Source organism: Echinococcus granulosus (genome assembly GCF_000524195.1).
Source record: "Echinococcus granulosus chromosome Unknown EG_S00019, whole genome shotgun sequence".
Classification (NCBI taxonomy): Eukaryota; Metazoa; Platyhelminthes; class Cestoda; order Cyclophyllidea; family Taeniidae; genus Echinococcus; species Echinococcus granulosus.
This window is the reverse complement of record NW_020170399.1, coordinates 580889-607893: the sequence shown is the minus strand read 5'-3', so window position 1 is coordinate 607893 and position 27005 is coordinate 580889. Positions and strand designations below refer to the sequence as shown.

General features: G+C 42.6%; 6 protein-coding genes across 6 annotated transcripts; 3 read left to right on the top strand and 3 right to left on the bottom strand. All coding sequences in view use genetic code 11, as the record gives it.

Moving 5' to 3' along the window:
- Positions 1 to 2479: 2479 nt before the first annotated feature.
- On the top strand, positions 2480 to 5901 carry EGR_03602 (hypothetical protein; the record flags this gene model as incomplete). Its single annotated transcript, XM_024492851.1, has 6 exons — positions 2480 to 2632; positions 2823 to 2930; positions 3443 to 3634; positions 3918 to 4055; positions 4356 to 4550; positions 5758 to 5901. The coding sequence occupies 6 exons, from the start codon at positions 2480 to 2482 to the stop codon at positions 5899 to 5901; spliced, it is 930 nt and encodes a 309-aa protein (XP_024352734.1).
- Positions 5902 to 6123: 222 nt separating this feature from the next.
- On the bottom strand, positions 6124 to 7526 carry EGR_03601 (BolA-like protein 3; the record flags this gene model as incomplete). The annotated part of the gene is given in 8 exon segments (XM_024492850.1): positions 6124 to 6180; positions 6214 to 6302; positions 6345 to 6474; positions 6578 to 6647; positions 6662 to 6794; positions 6860 to 7058; positions 7092 to 7295; positions 7500 to 7526. 8 exon segments carry the CDS (start codon positions 7524 to 7526, stop codon positions 6124 to 6126), a joined length of 909 nt encoding a protein of 302 aa, XP_024352733.1.
- A 720-nt stretch (positions 7527 to 8246) lies between these two features.
- EGR_03600 (Separin) lies at positions 8247 to 14989 on the top strand (the record flags this gene model as incomplete). Its single annotated transcript, XM_024492849.1, has 13 exons — positions 8247 to 8306; positions 8469 to 8729; positions 9360 to 9671; positions 9757 to 10334; positions 10415 to 11024; positions 11098 to 11416; positions 11717 to 11925; positions 12060 to 12490; positions 13206 to 13515; positions 13667 to 13783; positions 13939 to 14058; positions 14142 to 14626; positions 14761 to 14989. The coding sequence occupies 13 exons, from the start codon at positions 8247 to 8249 to the stop codon at positions 14987 to 14989; spliced, it is 4041 nt and encodes a 1346-aa protein (XP_024352732.1).
- A 182-nt stretch (positions 14990 to 15171) lies between these two features.
- Positions 15172 to 16327, bottom strand: EGR_03599 (hypothetical protein; the record flags this gene model as incomplete). Its single annotated transcript, XM_024492848.1, has 4 exons — positions 15172 to 15600; positions 15634 to 15872; positions 16208 to 16301; positions 16322 to 16327. 4 exons carry the CDS (start codon positions 16325 to 16327, stop codon positions 15172 to 15174), a joined length of 768 nt encoding a protein of 255 aa, XP_024352731.1.
- Positions 16328 to 16792: 465 nt separating this feature from the next.
- Positions 16793 to 19211, bottom strand: EGR_03598 (T-complex protein 1 subunit beta; the record flags this gene model as incomplete). The annotated part of the gene is made up of 8 exons (XM_024492847.1): positions 16793 to 16959; positions 17074 to 17455; positions 17539 to 17991; positions 18062 to 18346; positions 18397 to 18473; positions 18509 to 18677; positions 18715 to 18783; positions 19200 to 19211. The coding sequence occupies 8 exons, from the start codon at positions 19209 to 19211 to the stop codon at positions 16793 to 16795; spliced, it is 1614 nt and encodes a 537-aa protein (XP_024352730.1).
- Positions 19212 to 22548: 3337 nt separating this feature from the next.
- Positions 22549 to 26450, top strand: EGR_03597 (DNA-directed RNA polymerase III subunit RPC5; the record flags this gene model as incomplete). The annotated part of the gene is made up of 14 exons (XM_024492846.1): positions 22549 to 22576; positions 22634 to 22857; positions 22890 to 23020; positions 23175 to 23248; positions 23322 to 23460; positions 23597 to 23678; positions 23754 to 23813; positions 24132 to 24274; positions 24456 to 24547; positions 24924 to 25352; positions 25427 to 25680; positions 25750 to 25987; positions 26211 to 26326; positions 26394 to 26450. 14 exons carry the CDS (start codon positions 22549 to 22551, stop codon positions 26448 to 26450), a joined length of 2067 nt encoding a protein of 688 aa, XP_024352729.1.
- Positions 26451 to 27005: the final 555 nt, after the last annotated feature.

Here is a 27005-nt window from a genome sequence, read left to right as displayed (position 1 = left end):
GTACAATTAGTAATACTAGGAAACAAACGGAGCACATCTGACATCATTTTCTTAATGTCTAAGACGTAGCGACTGAGCTGATTAGAAACAGACGCCAACTACCTCATGAGTGACATGTGAAAGCAGAAAATGGGAAAGGGGTAAATTATCATAATTCATTAAGTAGAAAAAATTGTTAAGGAAGGATAAATTGCTCGAAATTTTGCTTCAGTAAACCCATTTAAAATATTTCGAGAAAACGCCCTAAAATCTAAAATAGTATGCTGCAAATTCTAAATCAAGACTGTTGGAATAATACAACGAGGAAAACCAGATCTGAAGAAGCAATAATGCATAATTGGTGTAACTTCTAGCTTATTTTCGACTCATTTTGTACGTGTATTAGGCACAGATACTTGGAATCTAGTTACAAACTTTTACTTAAGGGAAATTAATTTTAGATACATCGTTAAAGACAAAGCATTTGGGGAGTAGTGCGGAAAAACAGCCTCTACACCAAGTTTTTCGCTCACTGTAGCACTTCTAGTATCTCAAAATCATCCTTACCGTGAGGAAAAGAGTTCAGATTTTAGCATCACATTAGGGAATCTAAATATGCCGTTAACCGGGCAGGTACCAATCTGTTATGAGATTACTCAATGAAATTTTTAAGCAGCGATTGTATTATTGCTTCTAATAAACAAATTTCAAAGTAGTTCTCTCTTAAAAAACACGTGGTAAACTAAATAAATAATAGAGGTACCTTACAAGACAAGTATTCATCGTGACGCTGATGAAGGCACAGGGTGTATAATCCGCCACAGCGCAATTTAAGTAACTTCTGCGCGACATGTCATTACAAGTTAGTTAAGCGATTCATTGAAATTATGCGGATTTGGTGTGCAATTAGAAGATCTTCTGATGAAGCCTTTTCACAGATTTCTAACATAAATTAGCGGGGGATGCGTAATTGATTGAATGACGAAAAAGTGACTGTTTGAAATCTTTGCATTTTGCTGCAAGCGATAAAGGACTGAGAATATGTTGTGGGACCGTAACTTATGGCATCTCAAAACCTACACTGGATATTGCCACCCAGCTTACACGAATATTTTAATGGCATGAAAGGTAGCCAACTATCTAATAAAGAAAAGTAGGAAATTCTTTATGACATTTGGGTCATCCGTTTACTGCACTTGTGTTCACATTATAGACAGAAGTCAAAAAAACAATTTCTAGTAATTTTTCACGTTTTGAAATAGTCACTGACCCCACATGAGCTCGCTTCGACCCATCGGGTATATACATATATGTTTCTCTGTTCGCTTAAAAATGGTGTTTTATGGCCGACAATATAGAAAAAATTAAGTGAACTTGCAACGTATCTTGAACGTGAACTGGATTCAAGGCCTAAATCAGAGCACCAGTGTGAATACACTGGAAGTCATGCGCCGGACCGACGACTTTCCCCCGGCTCTACGGGTGGCAAATCCTTAGAAGGAGGGTTCGTACATCGTTTATCTGCTGAAAGGAAACCTAAACACTTGACTAAAAAATCAGCAAATGCGAAGAATGCGAATTCGATCCCTGATGTAGGCACGTTCCCCTAATAACTTCTTAACTAGAGTGAAGTCCTTAAAATGTTAAGTATTTTAAACTGTTACTCCTACTGAAGCCTAACCAGTCATCTTTACTTAGTAATATTGTTATTCTGGCAAATTTACATACAAAATGTTGTCAGATCACCCCAAAACCCCACATGATCGTGATATTTAATAAGCATTTTAATTAGATGGGAAACTGTCTTTTACTTTTAGAGAGTTGTGAGTAGTTATATAAATACGGATTTTCCGGACACAGGTGATTTTAGCTGTTAAGTTAGCTTTTTGGATAAAGAAAATGAAGTGGAATTGTTGGTGAGCAACACTTTGAATCGAATACGAACATCAGGTCGCATTGAGTCGATTGATGTCGAGTGACATCTTTATTGTTGGTTTCGTAATGCTATATTGTTTTGCAGAAAATAAGAAAATTGGAGCTCCTAGACAGATGCCGTGTTCTTGAAAAAGAACTGAGTCACACTGTGGATAAAAACTGCAGTTTGACCGAAAAAAGAAGAGAACTACTCAATAGTTTATCAAAAATGCATGATGCTGTCAAAGCTGAGAAGACTAGGCAAGTATTTGAGGAGCAAATCAAATTCTAATTTGCATAAGTAATGCTGATACCCTCCTTACTTGTAAACCGAAACGGAAGAGCTATTCTTTAAGTATATCACACGTGTGACATCAATCTTAAGTTTGATGCATTAACCACCCCCGTTTAATTAAGTATAAGGGCTTACTTGCATATAAATGAGAATTTTTAAGCGAAATCTAACTTCATCTACCACTGCAGACGTAGAAACTCCAGTTCGTCTGATATCACTACACGCAAATTCTATTTCGGAACTACTTTGTGTAACTCATTTTCTCTTTTGGACCCCTTAAGGCTGCATTCCATGCGCGAAAACGTGGAACAACAATTGGCTAAGTTCATAAAAGATTTGGACTGTCTGAGGGATGAACAGGAGCATTTCATAGAAGAAGTAAAACATGAGTACAATGAAAAGATTAGGCTTAAGTCAACACAGATAGAGAATCTCAAAACAGAGGTAAGTTATTTGATAGCTTTCCACGAGTCTAACGCTTTTCCTGTCAATGTTTATTTACGTACGAAAACAATAAGAGCATGAGCTATAGTTGGTTTACTCATCGCACAATTTGTCAGTATGTTACTTTTGAGCCATAAAGCACATCATCATACATGACTACACTTTTTACCTACCATATTTAAAACTGCAGTTGCAGCTAGCTAGGGAAAAGGCAAAGGATGGCATATTCGAGAAGACCTTGCTGGAAAATCAGTCAGTAGTGATTGACGACTTGACGGTTGAGGTGAAATCTCTCAGGGTATTGTATTTTGAGTTTGAAATAAACTTGAGTTCTCTTGGTTATGAAGAAATCAATGGTGTTACAATCCTTACTTAATTTGAATTTCGCAAACTTTCTACTAGGTACGAAATACCATAAAAAAGTCCCAATATAGGGTTTTAAGTGTGTTGGAGTTTTCCGATTCATACCCACAGAACGCGTCGTTTTGAAAAGGAAATGCATTTTATTGTTAATAACTCCTGGAATTCCTTTTTGGTACGGACGGGTCTAGAGGTTACCACCGCATTACCTAAACAAGCCTTGAAATAAAAAGTGTGTTCAAGCCTGATCATTTATATTCATACATATCTTAATTATCTGCAATGTCTCCTAAGCCTATTCTCAGTCACTTCGAGCATCCTGACCTTTATTTCCATGCAGAATAATATAAAGTTACGCAGTGATAGAAGACGTGCACTACAATAGTGATAAAATAGTTTTCTTTCTGCAGTGAATCCACTTTGGAACTAGCGTTTATCTTGTTTCAACAGACCACGAATACTGATCTTGAGAACGAAATGAAGAGAGTGAACTTGGCACACTCGGAGGAGACGAGACGATTGCGTGATGAAATGGCGACAATGGAGCGCGACTTCAGGGAGAGAATTGTATATCTCGAGCGACAAGTGGGTGAGGAGCGTGAAGTGGAGAAATTTAACGCCCAATTCAAGGACTTTGCACAGGTGACTTTTTGTGCATTAAGCATAAGCATTCACACTTCATTGGCGACACCAAAAACTTCCTAAATAGTTGATCTAATTTTGCGGACCACTCTGAGATACAACGTGCATTAATTTCCTTGTTAGTATACAGATGGTATCGGTGAATCCGCTTAAAGAAAAACATTACAAATTTACTTTCCTTAAATAACCCATGAAATATACTAAAAAGTGATCCATCCTGGGAAGAGACTGCCTGTTTTAGGTGTAAATACTAGTTAATTAAGATCACACTTTTCCACTTTAGATAGTGGAGGACCTAAAAACAGTAAAAATGAATACGGAAGCCCAGCAGGATTTAATCAAACAGACTGCCACTCAGATGCAAAACAAGCATGAAGATGTTCTGCGCCAATTTAGAGAAAATTGTCAAAATTCAACAAAGGTAACGAAAATTTGTACATATCGTCCACCTAAGATAGTGCAAGAGAGTATCTACTTGGAGACTTAGCAAACCATTCGGCTAATTGTAGTTTGGTATGAAATTAAATACGGTTCAAAAATTCTATCCGTTGGGAGTTCAATTAGTACCGTCAAGCAAAGTCCTAAAATGCATTTATTTCTGGTTGGATGCTCACTTCGTTGCAAAAATTGCTTGAGGATCAAGAGGTTGCGCTCTGTCAGCCTCCCCCCACCGAGGCACCAAAATACCATGGTCTTGTAGTTACGTGCGTTCTTGATGCAGGAGTTGTTCAAGCTGATCCAGGAGGAGGACCAGCGAATGTGCAGACTGAGAGAGGAATTAGGACTCTGTGGTGACTTGGAAAATAGGTGGAGGACGCAGATCAAGGATAACCTCTTGGGAGATGTGGATGAAGGCGTGCTCACGATGGGGATTCGGTGCCAGCTGGAGGAGACCATCAGGGCTCTTCACGCCACTGTGAGTTACGCAAATCTAGCATAACAACTTTAACTAGCGAGCTTTATTATTAAAAGGACTGAGTTAGGCTGCTTCCTTCCACCTTTTAAAACTACTGAAGTGTCACGCTTGCAGTTAGGAGGCTTTGTGGTAAAGCGTGTGATTTATTTAATTGATTACAAATGTAAAGAAATATAGGAAGTGCAGACGACTTGAAAACAAGTATTTTTTGGGAGGATTCCCTTGCTCTGCAACATATATCAGCGCAAGTTTCAACATTCTCACTCTATACATGGTGGAATTGTGTAAGCAAATACCATACGGAAATGTAAACGTGCTGTAAAGGAGCTTATTAATAAATAGTTAATGCCATTATGAACCTTACATCGCAGGGTCGGTGCGCATGCAGATGCTTTCAATAACGGAAGAAGAGACTTGAACATGCATGCCTGTATCACCTTAAAATACCATATAAATCCACGCGTTAAAACGCAACTTGAACTGGCATATTGGTGATAACTGTTCCAACTAGTTTAACCTTAGTATGCCGTTGCCCTGTTTCAAAGTTGGCAGCCAGAACAATCTAGATATGCACGTCAAGCAAGGCACCCCATACTCTGAAGGTTACTCAGCAATAAGCACAGAAACGACTGCGAACTGAATTGGCGCGCGACGTGCGTAGCCGAAGACTGAGTTTTGCAGTCACTTACACCCTCACGCCCTCCATTCGATTAAGAACATAAATACGCCAGGAAACTGTTTGTCTTCAACGCAAATCCATAGAAGGAGCCGCCCTGGCGACGATATGCATTCACATCTGCCCTGTGCTTTGATTGGCCAGACGCTTTTTGATTGCAGACAGTGATCGCAGGAGGAGATCCCCTAGCTGCCTTCGTGGCGTGTAAGATTTCTCAAATTAAAGAACTCAACCCCATAAGAACGCGAGGCAGCGACTTCACTCTTGTTTAGTGCCTACGACGGAAATCACACGAAGCACCGGGATGTGACGTTTGGCAATCCGAGTGTAATCCTAAGAGTAGCCTTCGTTGGCATTTAACCCATAGAATGTTCCTACATTTCATGCAAGCAATACTACTAAATAACACATCTCCGATTATCTTTGATGATCGAAAGGCACCTCTAGCAGAAAACGAAACGATGAAACATCTGACACGAGAGACAAGCCGCAAATGGAGCTTACCATTCACACTTCACGTTTCCCATCAAGGTCGAAACGCTAAAGAGACGATCAACGACGCTGGAGAAGGATAATATGAAACTCCGAGCTCGCTTGCTCAGGCACGGCGATAAATTCAATCTGACAAACAAAAGCCACCGTCCCAACGCGTCAGGCGACTATAGTGCCTTCTAGGAAAACTAGACCCTAATGTCTTGCCACATTTGTGAGTTGGTTACTTTTTTATTACTCCTATTTAAATCACATTCATACCCTTTAAAGGCTTACCAATGCTTCGAATGGCAACGACGTCACAGAGAGTTATGACAGGCAGAACTAAGGATAATTAAAAATAATATGACGGAGATGCTAAAGCACTTTATTAAAAAGTGAACTACTGATGGTCTGGGTGCCTTTTTACTCCTCCGTCACAATAGTAAGGCCATGCATTGACTTGATTTCTTGTTTTAAAGTCTAAGACAAAAAGTGAGATGAAAAACCTCAAACCTCCTTCACAGACCGATGTTGGTCTAGAACCGACATGCCGGAAAACTCCTGCGACTTTACGAATATCTGATACATCGCCCCACATCCACCTCGACAAAGCACGGGTTTACTCACCAAAATTGGGAACTTACCGCTGACGTCGGTGACCTCAATAGTCACCGCCTTTGGGAAACGAGTTTTCAACAGTGCCTTTATTTTTGTCTCAGCCTGTGTCGCAAATGGACGGTGAGAAGCCGCCAAAATTATCGAACCTCGGGAAAACTAGTAAATCGCAAATCGTTAATAATTTAGTAAAACATTAATACATTGTCACAGAAAGAACACCGTTTATCGAGGTGAACAACTAAATTTAATGGTTGAGAACTTCCAAGATGAAATATCCAGATGTCAACCTGGGAAAAAAAAGGTAAGAATCGATCAAATGATCAGCATTCCTTCCAAGCACTACTTCCACCGCATGTTTTCGAAGTCGAAAGAAGACACCAAGCCGTCGATTGGACCATCTCGGCTGTACAAGCGCCTGTAGAGTAGAGCCTCCTTATAGTCCTTCTGAGCGTATTTCATTGTCGGCAAGTTCAGAACTAAGAAAAATAGTAAAAATAAAGATTTTACGTGCCAATAAAAGACACTGCATAGAAGTACTTACCAACAGACTTAACAAAAGAAAGATAAAGCATGGCGGCAGACATTAAGAAACAGGCCCAAGCAACGCTCAGCTTCCAACGGGGATGTGGAGCCATTGTCTCGGCCAGAGTCATGCGAAAGCTGTGACGATAGAGCAGCTTCTTTTCATCGATGGTTAGGTTTTTCCAGTCGCCCAATTCCTTCTTTCTCAAGGCTTCAAACTACAGGAAGTATAAGGAGCTAAAAGGCCTCACCACATCGTCGTTTTCTCTAAAACGAATGGAGGGATAAGGGAAACGTGGATCATCTAAGTACTGAGGATTCCCATTCCGACCGAATCCAACAATTTCGCGGTTCCCAATGTATGGGTAGTACTTTTTCACTGACGGTGAAACAACGGATGAAGCCGATCTGGAAGACACATTTACGATCCTAGACCCATGAACCAAGGCCAGAACCTGTAATATTAGGCAAATAAGTGGAAAAAGGAGTCCAGATATGAGGGATCCCAATTCGTTCGAATGGGGAAATTTGGTTGTTTGCACTAGCAACAATAACGAATAGTAGAGAGGTAGGGTAAGGGTTCCTCAAAAAAGTCTGGAAAGTGGTGTGATTACAAGCAAGGAAACCATAACTGATTGAACGGACGCGACGACCATTACCTTATTGGCCCCGAGCATACCCATCATCTTAACAGTAGGGCTATGTACAGAAACCAATAAAATTGTCAGTCATGGTGAATCCAACGCTGAATCTGTGTACAATATTCATTTTCCATTATGAAGATCATGACATTTAAAATAAAGAGAACAGTTGACTTTTGCATTAAAAAACAAGCAGATACAGTCATGTGTTTAACTACAAGTATCAATGGATAGACGATTACATTTTAAATCCAAAATTTTAGATTTTACGTATCAACAGATAAGCAAAATATGTCTAATGTAATTATGATACTTAAAAGCCCAATGCTAGGGTCAGGGTATCACCACAAAAGTCCGATAAGTTGCCAATTTTCAAACGGCGGTTAATTGGGCACTTTATGGCAGTTTTAAGTAATTTTGAAAAAAAAAAATAAAAATGTTTTTATAGAGGAACTATTTTGACTTTGATTAACTTTGCCAGCACTATAATGCGGGTAGAAACGACTTGGTGACTAAGAGGTTGATTAAGCATAATATTTTAGTTTTGACTCAACTGCTACAAAAAATTTGTTTATACTATCACGTCATTCTATTTTTGCTTTTTGTTTTATTAAATTGATTTGTTTGAAGAGCGACTAGTTACGGTTATTTGAGTTGTTATTGTGACCGGTTTCGGGATCTCTGAGGTTGGGTTACCTTTCGCTGGGTTGTCTTGACGCGTTCGTTAACTTTTGCTGTGGCTCAATAACTTTTTAGCTTCTGATAATGCATTCACTTGACAGCTTGGAGCTTTTCTTCGATGCATATGAAAAGGCTACATATCAGGTTGGTGGTTGGGTGATATTTTCATACTTGTCCATCCTCGCCTTATAATTGTTGGCGAAACTAATGGGTTGTTCTTCGCCTCCTTTTGATTCTCACATACTGTACAATATCCACAACTTGTTTGCTAGGACCTGTTCAACGCACCGATTTTCGCTATTACAGATACGACGACTAATTCCCTCTCTCGATGAGACTATAACAACGTCTCTACGATCACACTTGGTGCCCCCTCAAAATAAGCTTGATGAAGAAGTGTACGCTGGACTTCCTACTCTCCATAATGCTCGTCCTCTCTTCCAAGCCCTTGCAAAATGCCCACCATCAGTTGAGTCCGTGACTCATGAGAATTCCTCAAAGCTTTCTGGTCGACAGTTTCTTTGCCGATTAGAGCTGGTTGCCACCGTCGCTAGCATTTATGAGTTGGTAAGAATAATTTAGATGCTCTGTCGCGGCGATAGCCTAGAATTCGGTATTTGCTCGAAGGTTTCTTTAGGTGTGTTAGGTGGATATAATTGGGATTAGAATTTTGTTAAAGCAGATTTGATTTGTTTTGCCTTTGCTTATATCTTTCAGATTTTGATGATCGTCTCTAGGTAAAATTTGAACTTCATCTAAAATTAGCAATATCAGTGCACCGCTCGGGAGCGGTAGCCATCTATTTAAACCGCACGAAGGATTACTGCATGTAAAATAGTAGCTGGATGCAGAACCTTATTTGAGCTTCTTTGGGGTCTCCTGCAGGTAACTTATAGCCGGATAGTAATACTATACTATTTGATGCGTATCCAACGACTCAGGGTAGTATTGTACAGCTGTGCACAGGTAATTTTGAGGCCAGTCAGTGGTTAAAAGGTGATGGGAGTTCAAGATGCAAATTTTATGCTCATATTTGCTCCTTCACAGAAGCCCTATGCAATTTGTAGTGTTCGCTTAAAGGGAAACTAATTTTGTTTTACAACATTTATGTCCATGACACAAACATTATAATAGGTTTAACTCTTTAGAACTCTCGTGTAACCTTTTTGTTGCACTAGTACGCACTGATATTTGTAGCATTCAACTGAGGCAGCTGCGTGGCAAGCTATCGAGGTCCTCTCGCGTCACACACAACGGGTGATTGACGAAGTTTATGGTCTTGTGAACCGAGCGTTTTTGAAGCTGAGAATTGCCGAGCAGACATGCTTTGCCGATCGCAAAGAATTGACACATAAAATCGGCCGAATTCAGTCTGCACTCAAGTCCAAGTCATCTCTGCTTTCCGCCTACGAAGACTTGGTGACTCGAGTAAGGTTACCAACTGCGCACACAAATCTTCAGTGTGTTGTAGCGGATTCTTTACTAGTCTACTTGGAACATTATGACAATGTGAGCTTTTCTCTTATGAATGAATTTAACCTCTTCGGTTCGAACTCCCTCTTCCTCTTAAAATCAGATTTTTTGTTTCGTATAGTTTTGTTCGATCAGTTCGCGCCTGGACATTGTTTTGATGCGTCATAAGGACTTTCTCGATAGCAAAGTCTGGGCAGCTGTTTACTGTCGCGCTTTCATCAACTGGTTGGTGCTTCGTGCGCGGTTGTCCACCGGTGCCCCTCCTATACCTGTTACGGATGAGGATGCCGAGACTCCAGTCTCGTCGCTGTTTGCGGCCATAAATATCAAAACACATGGTCGGACATTGGTCAAATTTATTATGAGTCATATTGAACCGAAGATAGACCAGTGTGATGGCGATAAGGAGAATCAGGTCCCTGGTGAAAGTTTGCACTCTAAGCGCTTAACTGCGTCTGATGTTCCTGGTAAGTTCACCAATCTAGTTATATACTTTGCCATAGTTCGGCAGGCGCTTCCGTTAATTTGCATATTCGTTACAGTTTCAGACATGGTGAATTTGTGGTTGGGCTCTCGGCTGCTCTTGAATGGAACGCTTCAAGTTGCGGAACTCTACACACTCCTTGGTACTGTCAAAGAGGCTCGTGTTTATCAATTAGAACTGCTTCGTATTGCCCAGAGGTTCCATAATCCCTGTTGGTATGCGCGCTTTTACTTAAATTTACGGTCTTGTCGGTTTTTTCTACTCAACTAATGTCCTTAATTTTCTGAATTTAAAGCGCACAATCAGCAATTTGCATGATGGCTTATACTGACCTTATTTCTCAACGCAAATGGGCCTTTGATCTGCGCCTCTCTCAATTGAATCACATTCTGAATTCCATTGTTTCACTCGACGATATAATAAAATCTCGGGAGGCGCATCTTACAAATAAATTCAATAAGTTTGGTGATGGGAAGGATGAGGAAGACGATGAGGAGAGCAGTTTCCTCCAGCGCCCGAATGAGAGGAAACATCCCACTCAAAGGCTATATGATAGCGAAGGTGAAGAAGAGTACGATGGAATGGCCACAAATCCGGTGGTGGATGCCTTGGCCGGTGGTCTGCCAGATTTGTATCCTGCTACGCCCATTAAGGGTATTGCTGTTATGAACTCGCCAAGCGGTTATCCATCTCTTCAGACTCTAACGAGGGTCCTTTCCAAAAAAAACGGGCAGAGGACGGTTGAGGAGGAGGGTGTGTTCACAACGAAAGCATGCGCTCATAGAATTCTAAACGGATGTCTGTGGGTTTGGGTGGGGGAAGTGTCCGATCTCATAAGGACCAAAGTCATTGGTCGTGATCACTTTTTTTCTGCACTTATACCGCCTAGTCAAACTATTGAGGAGGTAAGTATGGTTCTAATTTTGTAATCAGCATCATTCACCATCATTTTGCTGCGTATAATTGAAATTTTTACAGAAATCGACCTCACCAGACGATCTTTCAACTATGTTGGAGAGTAAATGTTCAGTGTCTTCAAATGGTTTTGCTGTCACTCCGGCCCGACCGATGACGAAAGCAGCCCGTGCGGCAGCTAGAGCAGCTCAAATGACTCGATCCACTCCACTGTCTTCGACGGATCAGGAGGACATTTTGAATGGGTCTGTTCATCCACCGAATGCGCCTCGCCGATTGGATATTTCCTGGCTGAACGATGTCGACGCCGTGGTGGCATCGAGAACTAGACGAGGCATCAGTTCCACTAAGGATTCGTCTGCTCCAGCGGATACTCGAAAAAGTGAGCACCTCTTTATTTACTTTTATAATGGACCTATAGGTATATTCTTTCTTTGAAGTGCACGTTTACTTTGTTCTGAAAGTTCTGTAATAATTTGGCATAAACTATTACCAGGTAAACTTACTTTGCTGTGTAAGTAGTTCTTCAAGATTTATAATCTAGTAATTTCGTTACTCTGTTTCAAGTGATTTTTTTCACATTAGGTTATGATTTGTCTGATCGTTTGTTTATTTTGCTCCCACTCCTGTTGCCTGTCATTAAAAATTTAATTGACGGCGGATTCGTTTCCATTTCAATTAGAAATCGATGGATTCGAAAGCATTGACTATTCTTGTGGAAGTCGCAAACCAGTAGATTTCAGTCTGAAAGTTTCAAATGCTTTTGAAACCCCAGTTGGATGCTCCCCTGCTGTTCCCCAAACCCATCTTGGTTCCTCCACATCAAATTTTGTGTTTGGCAGGGAGCCTAGAGCACCTCTCCAAATTCTCCGGGATACCGACGTTCAGAAGGTTAGGTTTCATCTCCATTCCGTTTTCGCAGGCTACTTGTCCTATCATCAAAACACCATTTTTATTGTTATAAGATATTAGCTGTACTTTGAGCCATGAAATGTGGTTTATTACTGTTATTTCTGTCCCCGTAGGAATCTGCAATGTCTGGTGCACCCGAGTACTCCGATACGGACGATGGTGAGCGAATGAAGGAAGAGGCTGGAGATCCAGTTGAAACCTGTCCTGCAGTAGCATTCCGTGTTCCACTCCCTCGTAACGTCAAGTTGACCAAAAAGTATCTCTTTTCGGGACATCCTCGCATCAACCTTGCGCCACTGTCGCCCTTGTGTGACCCTCCTGAAACCCTGGTTAATGCGCAGGACGCTTTCGCTGACCGTCTCTATTCCGCCTACTCTAGCCTATCCGCGCTTCCTGTGCCGCATCTCCTGCGGCCGGTCTGTCAGTGGCTAGGATTGCGCTGGCTGGGGCTCGGAAATCAGGGCCAGGCCGCTCGTTACTTTGGCCAGGCAACTGGGATCGCTGCATGTGGGCTCTTTACGTCAATTCTCTCTTCCAAACTTAAGTACGTGTCTTGTTATGTTTAAGTGTGCTTACAAGATTGCTCTTCGTTCATCTTCCGTAAACGGTAATGCATCATTCGGGTGAGCATTAGGCTAACCCGACATTGCTTAATTAGACTCACTGCACTGTGTGACAGTATAGCACAATTTTATGGATGTCGCCCATTCATTTCCTTCAGCTATGTGCATTACTCATTCTGACGCGGGACGTTCTTTTGCTGTTGACCGCTTTCTGGAGATGGTGAGGTTATTTACGTCCATACTTATACTGTGTGAAAATCGTGGCGTAACTACGACAAATGCATATTTCCTATGGTCCCATTTCTGAATGCTACTCTTGAGATGATTACCTACGTTTCGTTATCTGCTTTTGAGGGTAACGTGTGCACCAATATTGTGCCTCTTACAAATACTTCATACGCATGACCGATAATTTTCGAGTAAATTTGCTTTGTGTTCAAAGGTTGGCAGAAAAGAGATTTATTTACGGCTCTTTACTGCTACCATCTTGGCATCTCTTGTACAATATCCAGGAGCCCATTGCGTTTGCGAACAATGTGTGTGCTTCAGTGAGATGTTAGCACCATATCCGCTCAATATTTATTCATTATATGAACTAAGACAATAGAGATGGTCTTCTAATAAGATTTTATTCCCACGTTCCCTGTTATTAGGCATTAGGTAACCGTTATTTTATACAGATGTATGCTGCTTCAGATTTGAGGGATCTGCGGAATCCCTGAGGTCGATTTACGCAATGTCAGCTCCAAACGACTCCAGCGCATACTTGAATATCCGCGCCAGCAACATGCCACCCGTGAACGTGGTTCAGCTAATGCTGGTGGACGAATTAGGTCAGTTACAGACGTTCGACGACTGCGATAGCGACGGCACCCAACCGGCTAGAGACCTCGTTTCTGGTGGGTTGGGTTCTCGAAAGCAAGTCTACCTCATCGCCACACGATGGGTTCTTGGTGGTCCGGAAGCGGCGTACGAGTCACGTGTTATTCATAGATTCTCTTTCAGTGTAAGCATGTACTGCGTTTGCTTGTGCTAGACAAACTGTACTTGAAGTAGTTCGGATCTTGGAGGTGTATCAAAATCTATAACCTTCCTTATGATACCCGAGTGAATGCTCCTTTAGCGTTGTGAGAGTTACCGCTTTTTTTCACTTTTAGGGTCTACAATATCTAAAGGATTTCAGTGATCTTCAAAGTCAGAACGTCGAGTCAATGCAGGAGGAGGACCGCCGTCGATTTTGGTCTCTGCGTTTTTCTCTCGATAGTCGACTGAAGGTAATGTAATAAATCATAATGCCTTGTAAGCGTTTTCTGGAGGCGGTTATGTCTCAAACACGAAGTTAGGTCTAATTCACCCCCTACATTTGCGGAACAGTACGTGACTATCGTTATGGATTTGAGGTTAATCCTCATTTTCGTTACGTCTTCAGAACCTTATCGACGAAATGCGTAATCAGTGGTTCACCATTGAAGACCTTGAATGGATTAAAGGACGGGGCCATTTACAAGCCTCCCTCTACGAGCGACCGTGCATTTTGGTACTTGATCGGGTGAGATCCTCTTCATCATTTTTGATTTTTTACCTCCAAGTCGCAACTTTACGAATATGATTGTTTTCCTTCTTCATCTTCAGCAATTGACTCTTCTACCATGGGAATGGCTTATTTGGGGCCAGTGGGATGAGAACGAAGCAAAATGCAATGTTCCTGCCGTCTGTCGGAATTTCTCCATCAGCCTCGTCATTGGTCATCTTAGTTTAACTAAATCCCATTTTGCCAAGTTCGATCCAGACTCAACCTTCTACGTGGTGAATCCGGAGGCCAACCTGTCTCACACAGAGAGCACTTTTAAGAGCTACTTTGATCAAAATTTCCCCAATTGGGATGGAATTCTTGGGCGTGCGCCACAGGCGCAAGAGGTATTACGCGGGTTCACTCAAAAGGATCTATTCGTCTATTTGGGTCACGGAAACGGCTCAAAATGCCTCATGTCTGCCTTCGACGAGGGCCAGAATGCCAAGGCTGTGGCGTTCATCATCGGGTGCAGCTCTGGTCGTCCGCGCTTAGAAGGGAGACACGAGGCCTACGCTTCTGTCTTCAACCATCTTATTACCGGAGCGTAAGCTGCCTATCCTTCCAACTAGTTCTGATGATTGATAATTAATGAGATTAATTTTTTTTTTGAGGCTTGCCAGAATGATCTTGGAGTTCCACCCCGACCAAATACTTCACGAAGGCTTTTCTACATTTTAGTCCTACTGCAGTTTCGCTTTTGTGGGACGTCACAGACAAAGACATCGATCGCTTCACCCAAAAATTCATTGACAAGTGGATTTTGCTGAAGGATGAAGACGATACAACACCATTATCGATGACATGGAAGATATTCAGAGCTACGAAGGCGTGCAAGTTGCAAAGCCTCGTGGGAAAATCTGTCGTTGTATACGGGATTCCGGCTGTCCCGATTCGTCAAAAAGAGTAGTAGGTGTTTTGCGTTTGTATCTACGAGCAAAGCTCCCTTCGTGTTGTATATACTACCATGAACCCCATAATGCTACTAGATTTTTATATATGGAATAAAAGGAAATTGTGATTTCTGGAGTTCAGGTTAGTTCGTCGAGGTCCGGTAAACCACTTGGCATCCCTGATCTGGGAATGGGTAGTCTAAATTTTAGCATAATTGAGTTTCGGCGGTGCGACGTACCGTTTGCAAGTCCTCTTGGGTGGGATCCTCTGTGCTAACGTTTCCATGAGTCGCTCTCCTACGAGGCTTTTGGGGTTCGGCAAGTCAGCAGCCTCATCCTCCCAAGGTGCGAAATCAATCGTCGCATTGTCGACTCTGTCGTAGCCCTTTTGAGTTTTGCTCCGTTCCAGTAAGGCAGCGAACCTTGAGAGGAGGAGTTGTTCTCTCTCAGCACTCGCGACGGCTAAGTCGGAGTACTTCTTAACAGCCGAGTCGGCAAGTGATTTTAGCTCTTGGTTGGCTGATGAGAGCTTCTTGATTTCATCGGCATCTGCCGAAATTCCAGCAAAAAGTCTCCGAAAAATAAGGTTGGCTTGGGTTCTAGATAGGTCTACACTGAATTTTCTAGTCTGGAAAATATGAAAAGTTGGGGTATGAGTTACCTCAGTCTCATTCCACTTGACCAGTAAGGTGTCATTCCCATTCTGTTCTACTTCTATGGATTTGGCGGACACGAAAGTGTCCACGAGCACCGCATTAGATGACAATGGCAGTAAATCGTTATTCGAAGACCAGTAGTGGCTAAATGAATACGCGTTGAGGGTTGTTTCGCCCCCCTCGATACAAAGAAATAGGAAGTGGTCATCAACGTATCGGACGCGAAGTATGCTCATTTCAAAACCTAGAAAATTGTTCCATCTTAGTGGAATTTGTTGAGATATAAAAAGTGGGTGTGAGTAGACTTGGGGATTGTAGGTTAATTAACTAAAGCCTAAAGAATCACAAAGTATTAATTAAACACGTAGGCAGTGAGTTGTAGTCGAGTAGGAGTAGCTATGCACCACCAGTAGCCGTCCTGGATGGCAGTAATTACCAGTAATAAATAGTAGTGCTGTTATCTGTACCTCATTCCCCCTAAACCCAAATTATTTTACAATTGCGCAGTTCTTATTTAGTATGCGATTCTCCAGTAAACATAGGTAGGCTTAGCAGAATTGATAACTCTTGATTCCTCACAGTATCTGGTCAAAAGTTGAGACCGCTCCCCAGGAATAACAGAAAACTGCCTAAGCACTGAACATTGACCTTCACACAATCGAATCAGTGAGACCTCTAATGAGCGCAATTGACCTTCATATATGAAGTCATTTAAATAAGTCTTAAACCCATTTGAGCAATAAACATAAGCATGTTAGACCCCCTCAAACACAAACGAATTATTTGTACTGTAAACCGCACGCTAGGGCAAAGTCAGTAACTGGCAACTCCCATATTTCAAAATCCAAGTGTTATGTAGCAGGTATTCCCGGAGACCGGTCCTCTTTTTTGTGATCACAACTGTCCAATTCACTAGTTGTTTTGATCGGTCCAACTACACAAAGACCACCTCCCCCCCTAAAGTTATCGAGAGCTACATAGAACGGACCAAACGCCCACTCAGGGCCACAATTGCTCAACCGCGGCTGCCCCACACATGGGCAACCCACCGCACGCCTAACCACAACAAACGCGACAACTCAAGCGTACGTATTAAAACTCGCAGAGACCCATTTAATAACAAAATGCACTGCAACCAGTGAGCAAACGAAGACGCGAGACAGCTTAGTGATGGGGTTCGCGGCGTTTACGTGGCGCGGCCCGCATAATGTCGTCTACTCGGATGATCATCTCGGCAGCCTCAGATGCAGATATGATCATCTGGCGCTTCACATTATAGGATTCGGTAATCCCCAGATCTTCCATATTGGCGATGCAACCATGTTCCATATCTAAACGAATAAGAATTAGAATAACAAGGTCACGTAAGATTGCACAAAGCCAAATACAAGAAAACTGCAGCCAATCCAAAATTTAACAGAACTACAAATACTAATTCAACCTACCAAGACCCATATCGGAGGTGCCTGTGGCATGAGCAGCCCTAAGTTGAGAAACCAGTTCGGCACTGTCATAACCGCCATTATCAGCAATTATAGCGGGTAGACGCCGTAGAGCAGTTGCAAAGGCCTCCATAGCGATTGCCATTTTCCCAGGAGTCGAAGCAGCAGCTTTTGCAACGGCTTCAGCCATGAGCATTTCCATGGCGCCTCCACCGCTTACGGTGCGTGGATCCTTCACGGTCTGCTGTAACACACAGAGTGCATCGTGCAACGAGCGTTCGGCCTCTGACAGAATCGAATTGGTGGCTCCACGCAGCACAATCGTGCAGGCCTCACCGAGTGCAACGCCAGAGAATTTGATGAGACGGTCTTCCCCGATCGTTGTCTGAAAAGCAACAAGAAATCCATAAAGGAATGTAGAATTATGAAACTAAAAAAACTGTGATACTATGGGCATGATCTGCTTACTTCTTCAATAAGATCGCAGTGACCGAGTCTCGCAGTCTCTGGAGAATCGAAGGTGGAGACGATTTCACCACCAGTGACAAGCGCAAGTCGTTCGACCCCCTCAAAGTCGGCATGCTCTATGGCCATTACATGAGCATCGGCAAAAAGTTGTTCGGGATAGTTGTAGATCAGCTGACGGTTGATGAAAACATTGCAACCATGGTTGATAATTTTCTCAACCTTATTCTTCATTTTCTCTTTTTCAGCGATTTCCAAATCAGCTATCTTGGAAATGGCATCGACGCGAATCTTTGAACCAAAAATTTTGATTTTGTCAGCATCCATCGGAGTGTTTGCAATGAGAATTTTGGCATTTTCAATACGTTTGGGTTGGTTTACGCCAATTTTCTTGTCCAGCAGGAAACCTTCGTCTAGGTAAGAGTCAGACAATGTGCCGCCCAGCTTTTGAATTACCTAACACAAAAAGGGACAGTCGGTAGCAACGTTGATGAATGAGTTAATAATTCTGCTCAAAAATACATACCTGAATAGCATCAAGGTTTCCACTACCCTTTAAACGAAGAACAGCGTCTACAGCCAGTTTTGCAAAATGCTCCTTATGGTGGGTCAGCAATTTAGAACTTAAAGTAGTTCTGGCAACCCTAAGAAGTTGTTCTTTGAAATTGGCATCATTATGACGACCAGAATCATCGCCTGGGTGAATTTTAGCAGCCTTTTCAAGTGCGTCTAAAGCAACTTTCGTGGACTCCCGCCAACCAGACACGATAGTTTGTGGATGAAGCTTTGAAGAAACAAGAGTCTCCGCTTCCTAAAAGGCCGAAAAATATATTAAGAGATGAGCGTCACATGTCTACTTACCCGAAGAAGCTCAGAAGCCAAGACAGTGACAGAAGTTGTTCCATCACCAACTTCGTTGTCTTGAACTTTGCTCATCTCTGAAAAAATCATCCCATCTGAAGGAAATGCATACCGACAAGAATTTTGGCGGCGGGGTTGTCGATGCCAATTGATTTAAGGATTGTGGCACCATCATTGGTAACTTCGAAAGTTTCACCGGCCAAAAGGATTTTATCCATTCCTTTAGGACCGAGGGTGCTTTTGACCAAATCTCCTATGGCAATAGCACCCATACAAGAAGACTAAGATTGCAAATTAAAACAATGATTTGTAACTTACTAGACGCGCCGTTTCAGCCTTTTCCTCATCGGCGCCTGGATTTAAAACTTGAACCGGTTGTAATGCAAACTAGAAAATAAAGAACCATTTTAATAAAATGCAATGAATGATAGAGCAAGAAGATTACAAGTCCACTTCTACGGTCTCAAAACCAATAGTACACTCAAAACCCGAACATATGGTGCAATAAATGGTAGGTGATCTCAGATGAGGTCGAAAAATACAGATGTTAAGCCACAGAGGACACCATGATGAAAACAATTTCCTTCACGCTTTCTCATACAGAAAAATGAGTTCGACCGATCACTGTAAACAAAAAAGCGTTCGCATACGTAAAATATGATACGGTCTAGTATTCATAATTCAGACTGAGAGCCAAGCCAATTAAGACAGTACACTAATATAGTCGACAACGAATCTTACAAAACATTTTCAAGGTGAGGGACAAAATTCTGCAGCTAGTAAAAGGGAACAACAGGCAGAACCCAACATACCATGACTAAGAACAAACAGAGCACGCGGCGAAAAGGGCGGGAAAGCGTTAGCTACTTATCAGCAGGGCGGAAAACCATAGCTAAGATAAGTTCAACAAATAAATTAATTACTGCAGATGGTTGGGCAAGTAAAAAGAAGTTTTTAAAGAAGTTAAAAATTGAAAACATGGGCAAAGATGGCAAAGGCAGCAAAGCAACAAGGAAAATTCACTCATAAAATACTTTGCTAGTGGAAGAAAGTTTACTTATCATAAAAGGACGCGTTCACAGCAGCATCCTAGCTCTAGAATTCCGCCATTATGCACCGAGGTATTTCAAATGTCTGTAGGGTGTATCCATGCGCTCTCCTAATTTCCACTAATAAAGGTTACCTCTTTATTTAATCGTAGCATAAAAGTGCTTGTAATAGTGATTTTTAACACCGGAATTGCTTGTTTTCCACCTCTTGAGCACCTTGTTAAGGCCGCATTTACGTTATTATGTGTTGTTTTTTAAGACGGCCAGCAGGCTCATTTGTAGCCTATTTTTATTAGGCAAGTCATTTAACATGTATTATTTTAGCTTCTTAAGGCTTTACTGAAGACGAAAAAAAGCGTATTGCTAGAATAGAGCACATAAAATAGGTTCCGGGACTACTGATATGGTTTAGAGTACAGCTCACCCGGCGCAAGTTCAGTAGCCAGGACTCAACGCGGCTCTTTACGAAAAAACGCGAATTAACAACCAGCGCATTACACGACCCCTTCCTTCTTTTGAGTGCCTTACCCAATGTTTACCTTGATTAGCCTCCGTGTCGGCTACCACAATGTGGTCTGTGCTTTTGGAAAGCACCCACTCACCAACCCAATTAGTCATTGGTTTGTGTGAATTGAGGGAATCCATCAAACATAAGGATACGTCCTCTACGGAAAGTGAATTCGGCAACTGTGCAACATGTTGGCTATTACCCGTGTCCATAGCTAGTCGTAGGGCCCCTGACCTAAAGGCAGAGTCAATTAAGGCAAGACAGGATTTAACACAACTTTTTGGGAGCAAGGTTTTACGTCTCTTCCTCTTGTCACTTTGTTCTCACTTGAGAGCTGCTCAATTTTACTCATTTAGGTACTCTCCATCTGGTTGAGACGTAAGAAAGGTTTTTGCACTTTTCATTTTCACACAGACATGGTAGGCAACTCCGTAACTAATATTTTTTAGGCGTTTCACGCCTAGAATTACTTTTGTTGTTGATAACATTTGTGCGCAGAACAAGATTGTCATTGTTGTGAACGTCTTTTTGAGCCTGGCTGATTGGGATCGCAACCGACTCTCCCATCCTTAGCATAGACAATTCCTCCGCTGAGCTGAGGCTTATCGGCCAGCGGTAAAAATTAAGGTGGATGTACTTTAAAGTCTTGCCTGTTTTCCGCTGCCATTAATGCAGCACCCTAAAACTTCCCTTAGAACAAGCAGAGGTACAATATGCAATACGATTGTTGTTCATCCCTCGGTATTGGCGAGGAGTGACTTTTGAATTGGCCTTTGTACCACGCTGGGTGGGCTGGTCTTCGAGCCATGCTACTAGCCCAAATACCTTCTCTGTGCCAAATATACATATTCTGCCCCAGTATTGTGTCTTCTTTCGTCTTCAGGGAGTCTCGGGCCGCTACATTGGTGGCAGCGGAAAGCAAACCCGATCCTAAAGGACATCTATCCTGATTTTTACTGCTGCGTGATAAACCTTAGAAAAGCGGAAGATGTACATATGCTGTGGATGGGAGAATGGTAATGACCCCAAACAGAAGGGTTGAGATATATGTCTGCATGTGGCATCTATTCCATTCCCGTGTTCTGCAGGAAAGCTATTAACAACTGAAGTGACACTAGTCGTGAACCATCTGAAAGTTTCGTTTCGAGGAGGAGCAGACGTGAAATCCTTCCTTCACAAACCCATATTAGATTCCGTCTTCCCCTATATAATTCTGCTTTTAGGCCAGTGTTTCTGCATCTGTATATGGGCACGCATGATGGCCGGCACAATTCCCCATTCCTTAATGAAGTTCCCAAACCGGCCGAAACTCCAGATTTACTCAAATTTCGAAGAAGTATCAGTGGCAATGCAGTCAGGTATCTCCTCAGTTGCATGCAAATTTGATGACAGGTACGGCCTGCTCTTGAGTGTTTCCTTCAAGCACTGACTTCGTTGCGATGGCTGACGTGGGGGTTCACCTGTGGGATTGCCGGTGACGACGCTCAGAAGAGGAGGAAGGCTATGTAATGCGATGGTTATTCATCCCTTGCTGTTGGCGAAGAACGACTTTTGAATTGGCCTTTGTACTACGTCGAGTGGGCTGGTCTTCGGGCCATGCCAGTAGCCCATTTACCTACTCTGTGCTGGATACATATGTTCTACCTGAGTATTATGCCCTTCTTTGTCCTCAGATGGGTCTTAGGATGCTACAAATACTCTAGCAGAGTATGTATATATATGTTCAGAGTACAGAAAAGGCACGGCTAGCTCCTTAACCTGCAGGCCTGCCTACGTGTCAAGTTATAATAGATGGGATACAAAGCAGCCTCTTACTAAGATCGGGGTTTGTGCAGCCAATGCACTGCATAATTTTTCAAGAGTGAACAAAATTAGGGGTATAAATCTTATATGCGTATCAAAATAAAGATGTTTATACTTTCGCCACATTGTTTTTGCGTAGCAAACCTTTGATTTCGAAATTTTGAATTTGTAGACCTACAAATGCGTAGTAAACTATTTTATGCGGATAATCCCAAATTTTAAAATGCATTGCAGCTGCAGGATCAATTTGCTATGCCTACTGACCCTTGCGTACATTCACGTCCTTCATCCCGTGCTGTTCTCTTTACGGTTCGCTTCTCTCATGGCTTCTCCCATCTGTCATTGGAAACCAACAGTCGTTAAGGAGGTAGAGAATTCTCATGGTTTACGTTTTAGATTGATTGCTTTATATCCCCAGATTTCTCCAAGCAGTTACTGCTTCTCTTGGTACCTGTTTATCATCGTATATGTGCTTTAGCACAAAAATAGGATTAAGGAACGACCACTTGAAACTGAAAATATAAGGGGAACCCGCATCAAAGCTACACTGGATCATTTAGAAATCAATGTAGGTGACGGAAGATTGGATAACGTTAAATCCAGTTCGGAGAAAAAGTTCGTGTTGTTTTTGTGATTATCTTGTCATAGGGACTCTTACACGCTTAGATCAATTCCAGCAAAAAAGGAGGCATCACTTCTAGGGTATTTTGTAAATGGTAGGTCCGGTAAAATACCCATATTTTCTTGGTAGACGAGTGTCATTTTGTACCTCTAAAAAATGGTCCTCTCATAATGGACAGCGTTAAGGAACCCATAAAACGTGGGTTTGTTCGTTCCATTTTTGTGGTTCGTATTATCTATGCATTCTATCCTTTAGTATCTGAACTCACTGATGGGCCTCATGATGGCGATATGTCTACCACCTCGATGACTCCGTCAAAGGCAACTGTGGTTTCCGTAAGGATGCGTTCTGAGGCTGAGATATTTGGAGCAAAACGTGCCGCAAGTCGGCGAAAAACAGCAGACAATGATGATGATCTAAGGTACTTATCACAACTCTATTTAGTACCCTGGAAACCAGCCAGGTTCAGAACACATAAGGTAAGGTTACGCTCAAAATTTTAAACGTGTAGCCCATGTACGCCTTCGAGCATCGTTCAGTTCTCATGTGTTCTGTGGAGCATGCTACAAACAATGGCTCTGAATTCACCAGAGATAACTGGGAATCGCTCCTTCTCTCGCCACTCCACGAAGAAGCTAACGAGTATATTTATTGTCGTTACATATGCTGCGTGTGTTTTCATAGTTATATTTATTATAGTAGAATAAGTTCTTGTAGATAGTGCTAATTATATTATCGCCATAAAGGTGGAAATCATGGTCTTGGTGTAACTGTATGAACATTCGCTCTATTCCAGAACGACTCGATTTGGAAATGAACCGAAGAAGAAGGCTACGTTAGAAGACCTTGTCCGGGTTCTTCTTTTAAAGGGTATGGCGCGTTAAATAAGTTTCTAATTTTGCTTATCTTTGCGTTGATTATTACGAATCCTTTCCGGTTTCAGCTCGAGTCATCAAATTCGATAAGTTGCTTGAATGTTTGCGTGAGCGCTCAACAGACAAAAATCTCGTCACCCCAGCCGCTGTTATTCCTGTCCTCAATCGACTGGCCGTTTTGATTCGTGGTTGGTGGGTTGTCAGAAGGTAACTGATTTGCAATTTCTTTTTCGCTTGGGATTGTGGCGACAATTTCCTTCACTGTTCGTTTTGTCACATCGCCTGTCACTCATTTCAACCTTGGTGCATGATATATCGCTAAAGTGGTTCTCCTTGATTTTAGTGATATTTTGTATCCTCCGAATACATACAGTGAGCACGCATCTGTTCCGAGTACACAACTAATTAGAGCTCGTGATTACGTGGTAAGGAGGTACACTTTGCTGTCCTGAGGCGTTCTATTTATGCATCCTCATTCTCTTTCCTGTTTTCTGTTTTAGATGGCAGTGTTTCACCGGGGTGATCACCTCACAAGGAAGACTGTTTCGTCAATTACAAAAGTGTGTCCTCGTATGCCATACAACTTTTGAATTAGATTTGCATCCATTCTTAGTTAACCACATTAAAAGCTCACTTTATTTGCTTTTAACTGTTTTCTAGAATGGTAACATTAATACTTCCTAATCCTTACCTGAAGCTCTCTAAGTAACTTCCTGCCCATATTTAACTAAGAATTTCTTGTTCATCCTAGTGCCAATTAATTGCCGATACGTTGTTTATGTATCTTCAAATCCGTCATTTCAAATCATCTTTCGACGAATGTATAGTTAATTGACCAAGATTGTTGACAAAATTATGGAATAAAAATACCCTTTTAGTTGCCTTCACTCGAAGTCACTGAAATCCTTGAGCAACTTGGAACTCGAATCTCCTCCGGTCTTGAAGGGCATAACAACCATTGGGAATTTCGACAGCCAGACACGAATTTCATTAGCAGGCATGTTGATTTGATTGAAAAAGTGTTTGTGCTACTTTTGTAATGCATATGCGCGATTGCAATATACGTCCTAACTCTTAAAACACCAGGGATCTCGGATTCCGAGTCCGAATACCCTGTGTTATTTATGTTGCAATTATGTGTTGATTATACGCGCCTATTAACTAGTTCCCTGATGTGTTTCAATAATCTCGCTTTTATTTAGATATCAAGATGTCGTTCATCAGCACGCATGTAATTGGGAACTTCGAATTAGACAGCTATGCACGCAGCTTAAACTTGAGGTTCTTGTTGCAGGTTAGTTTCTGTGTTTCGTTCTTCAATGGGCGTCTTGACTTTATTAAACTACTTAGCGTATACTTCTTGTGGCGGACTCGCTTACCTCGTTTTGGCATGAATGCTTTAGCTACTTCTTGTGGTGTTCTAGTTTTTCGCCAAACTGGTTTTCTTATTTGACGTAATCACAGAAATCCTTTTTTGTTCTCACCTCGTAGCGTCATTGGACCCTGAATTTTGATCGCCGGTGCCCACAAAAATATGCTATTACGTTTGCTTTACCCGAATACACTATAAGCTCTGATCGAGCCTGACGCATCAGCCTATGATTAAGCCATTGGTGCATTGAAAAGAATTGGGATTTTCGGTTCTAAAATTCTGCGCTTTACTCTTTCAGATGCTGCACAACGACGGCGACGGTGTTCCGGTCGTCTCTCAGGGAGCGACTCTGACGATATACTGACTCCCTTAAGCCCAAAAGCGGCGGCTACCAAACGACGTCGCTGTCGCCTCAGTCTCTCGCCGGAGGCTTTGGAGCCAACGTCGAAGCGAGTGCGCACCCAGAGCACGTCGTCGACAGGTCGTGGCACCTCTTCCCGTCCACTTGGCAGTCCCCGCCAGACCCTCTCACCTAACAGACCCACTCCACCTCTCTTCTCAGCCGGAGCACCCAATGAGCAGCAGGTCCCCCTCGCTTCTCAACCGAATCAGAGTAAGTCACCGAAGAAAGCTAAGCTCGCTGAACAGGCAGGGCCAACACCAACATTGTCTTCCCCACCGTCAGCTGACGCCTCACTTAGATCGACGAATGACCCCTCAACAGACCGTGAGTTCCCCTTACGATTAGGATCTCACGCTATGCGAGAAAGCGCAACGATGAAAGCTATTTATTTGAAATAGTTCTCAAGCAGGAGCCCGGCTCCCCCCAAAGCTATCGAAGCGAACCAGGGTTACAGATGCAATCCGCTCCACCCATGGTTGCGGAAATGTTACCGACTGCCAACGCGGGCATAGCAGAAAAGTTAGAGGAACCCGACACCACTACAGAACAGACCTGGTCGATGGTGGATGATCCTGCAATCTGCAGCTTTGTGCGGGAAAAGCTGCATTCACACCCGATCCTGGCACTCTCGGAGTTAACCAAGGCCTGTCAGGTGATATTATTTGAGTTCTAGGACGGGTGCTGTGTTGACAACTGACGCTAAATTCATTTCATTTGGTAGCCCTTTCTGGCGTCACTGCCCAATCAAATGACCAACAGCGGCAAGCCGGCGCCTCCGGGCTCTGAGGCGGAGAGGGAGATGCTGAAATCCGAGCTATACAAGGTGGCTCTCGCTGTAGGAGGCCGTGAGCTGCACGTTCACTGGCCCAACGTGCCCTCAGCCCTGCCCAAACAGCCGCTTTTCGTGGCGCCTGTTGCAGTCGAATTTGGCGACCCCAGCAGCCCCCTACATCAGGCAAGTCTAAACGGCGCGCATCTCTTGCGCCGCCTTGGCTAGAGTTACTAACGGTTACATCTGCCCAAACACATTTATGTGGAGCTGTCGTGGTCGTTGTTAGCTAAGTCGAAGAGTTGGCTTTGGTGTTATCTACGTAAATAGCCATACGGTCGCTCGGAGATGAACAAGTCACCTCTACGTACAAGTTACGATATGGTGTTTTTGGCTGGTATTCCAGGCCCGAGAGGCGATCTTGGAACGATTTGAAACGTCTACGTTTGTGACCTATGGCATTATAAAAAAGAAACTTGCAGACGTTGGCCTCAAGATTCCCGACAACACGCTAAGGGCAACTATTAAGGTATGAATCGTCTACAATTGACCCAAAATTCCTTGTAAAATACTAAGTGAAAATGTGTTTCTTGCAGAGATACTGCGTCTATCGTTACTCCAAATACTTCCTGCGGTTCACGGTTAACGAATAACATTTAATGGTGCAAATCCTCCAGAGAAATGTGATTCTGTAATTATATTTGACAGGTAAAGCCTCATTGCAAATGCAGTTGAATTGAGTCTGTTGAAAAACTAAGGAACCAGTGAGTGGCGACGCACCTACTAGGGTTTTCATTTCCTCTGTACTCAAAGGCGTATCTTTCGATGAAATTTGGGGTGGCATAGAAAAACTTAGAGGTGCCAGGGAAGGTTGGGCATCCCTGTCCACATCTTGTAACTAAAAGAGAAGAATGAAAAAAACCTACTGACTTGCCAATTGAGCTTTAACCATTTCCTGGCGTTGTTTGGTCAGTTCGACGACCCTCCCTCTGCCTGCCTTTCTAACCCCAACAAGGCGCTCCAGAAGAGAGTTAATATTTTCGTTATCTCCCATCTGGAGAGAATGACTTAGTTGGTTCGAGGTAGGGCAATCCCATCAGAGGACCCAAAAGTTAACAAACCTTGAAAATCGAAGAAATTTGCCCAAAATCGAGACCAACAGGATGCAGACCTATGACGGAGCTAGGGCCAGCGTCGATGCTTTAGTG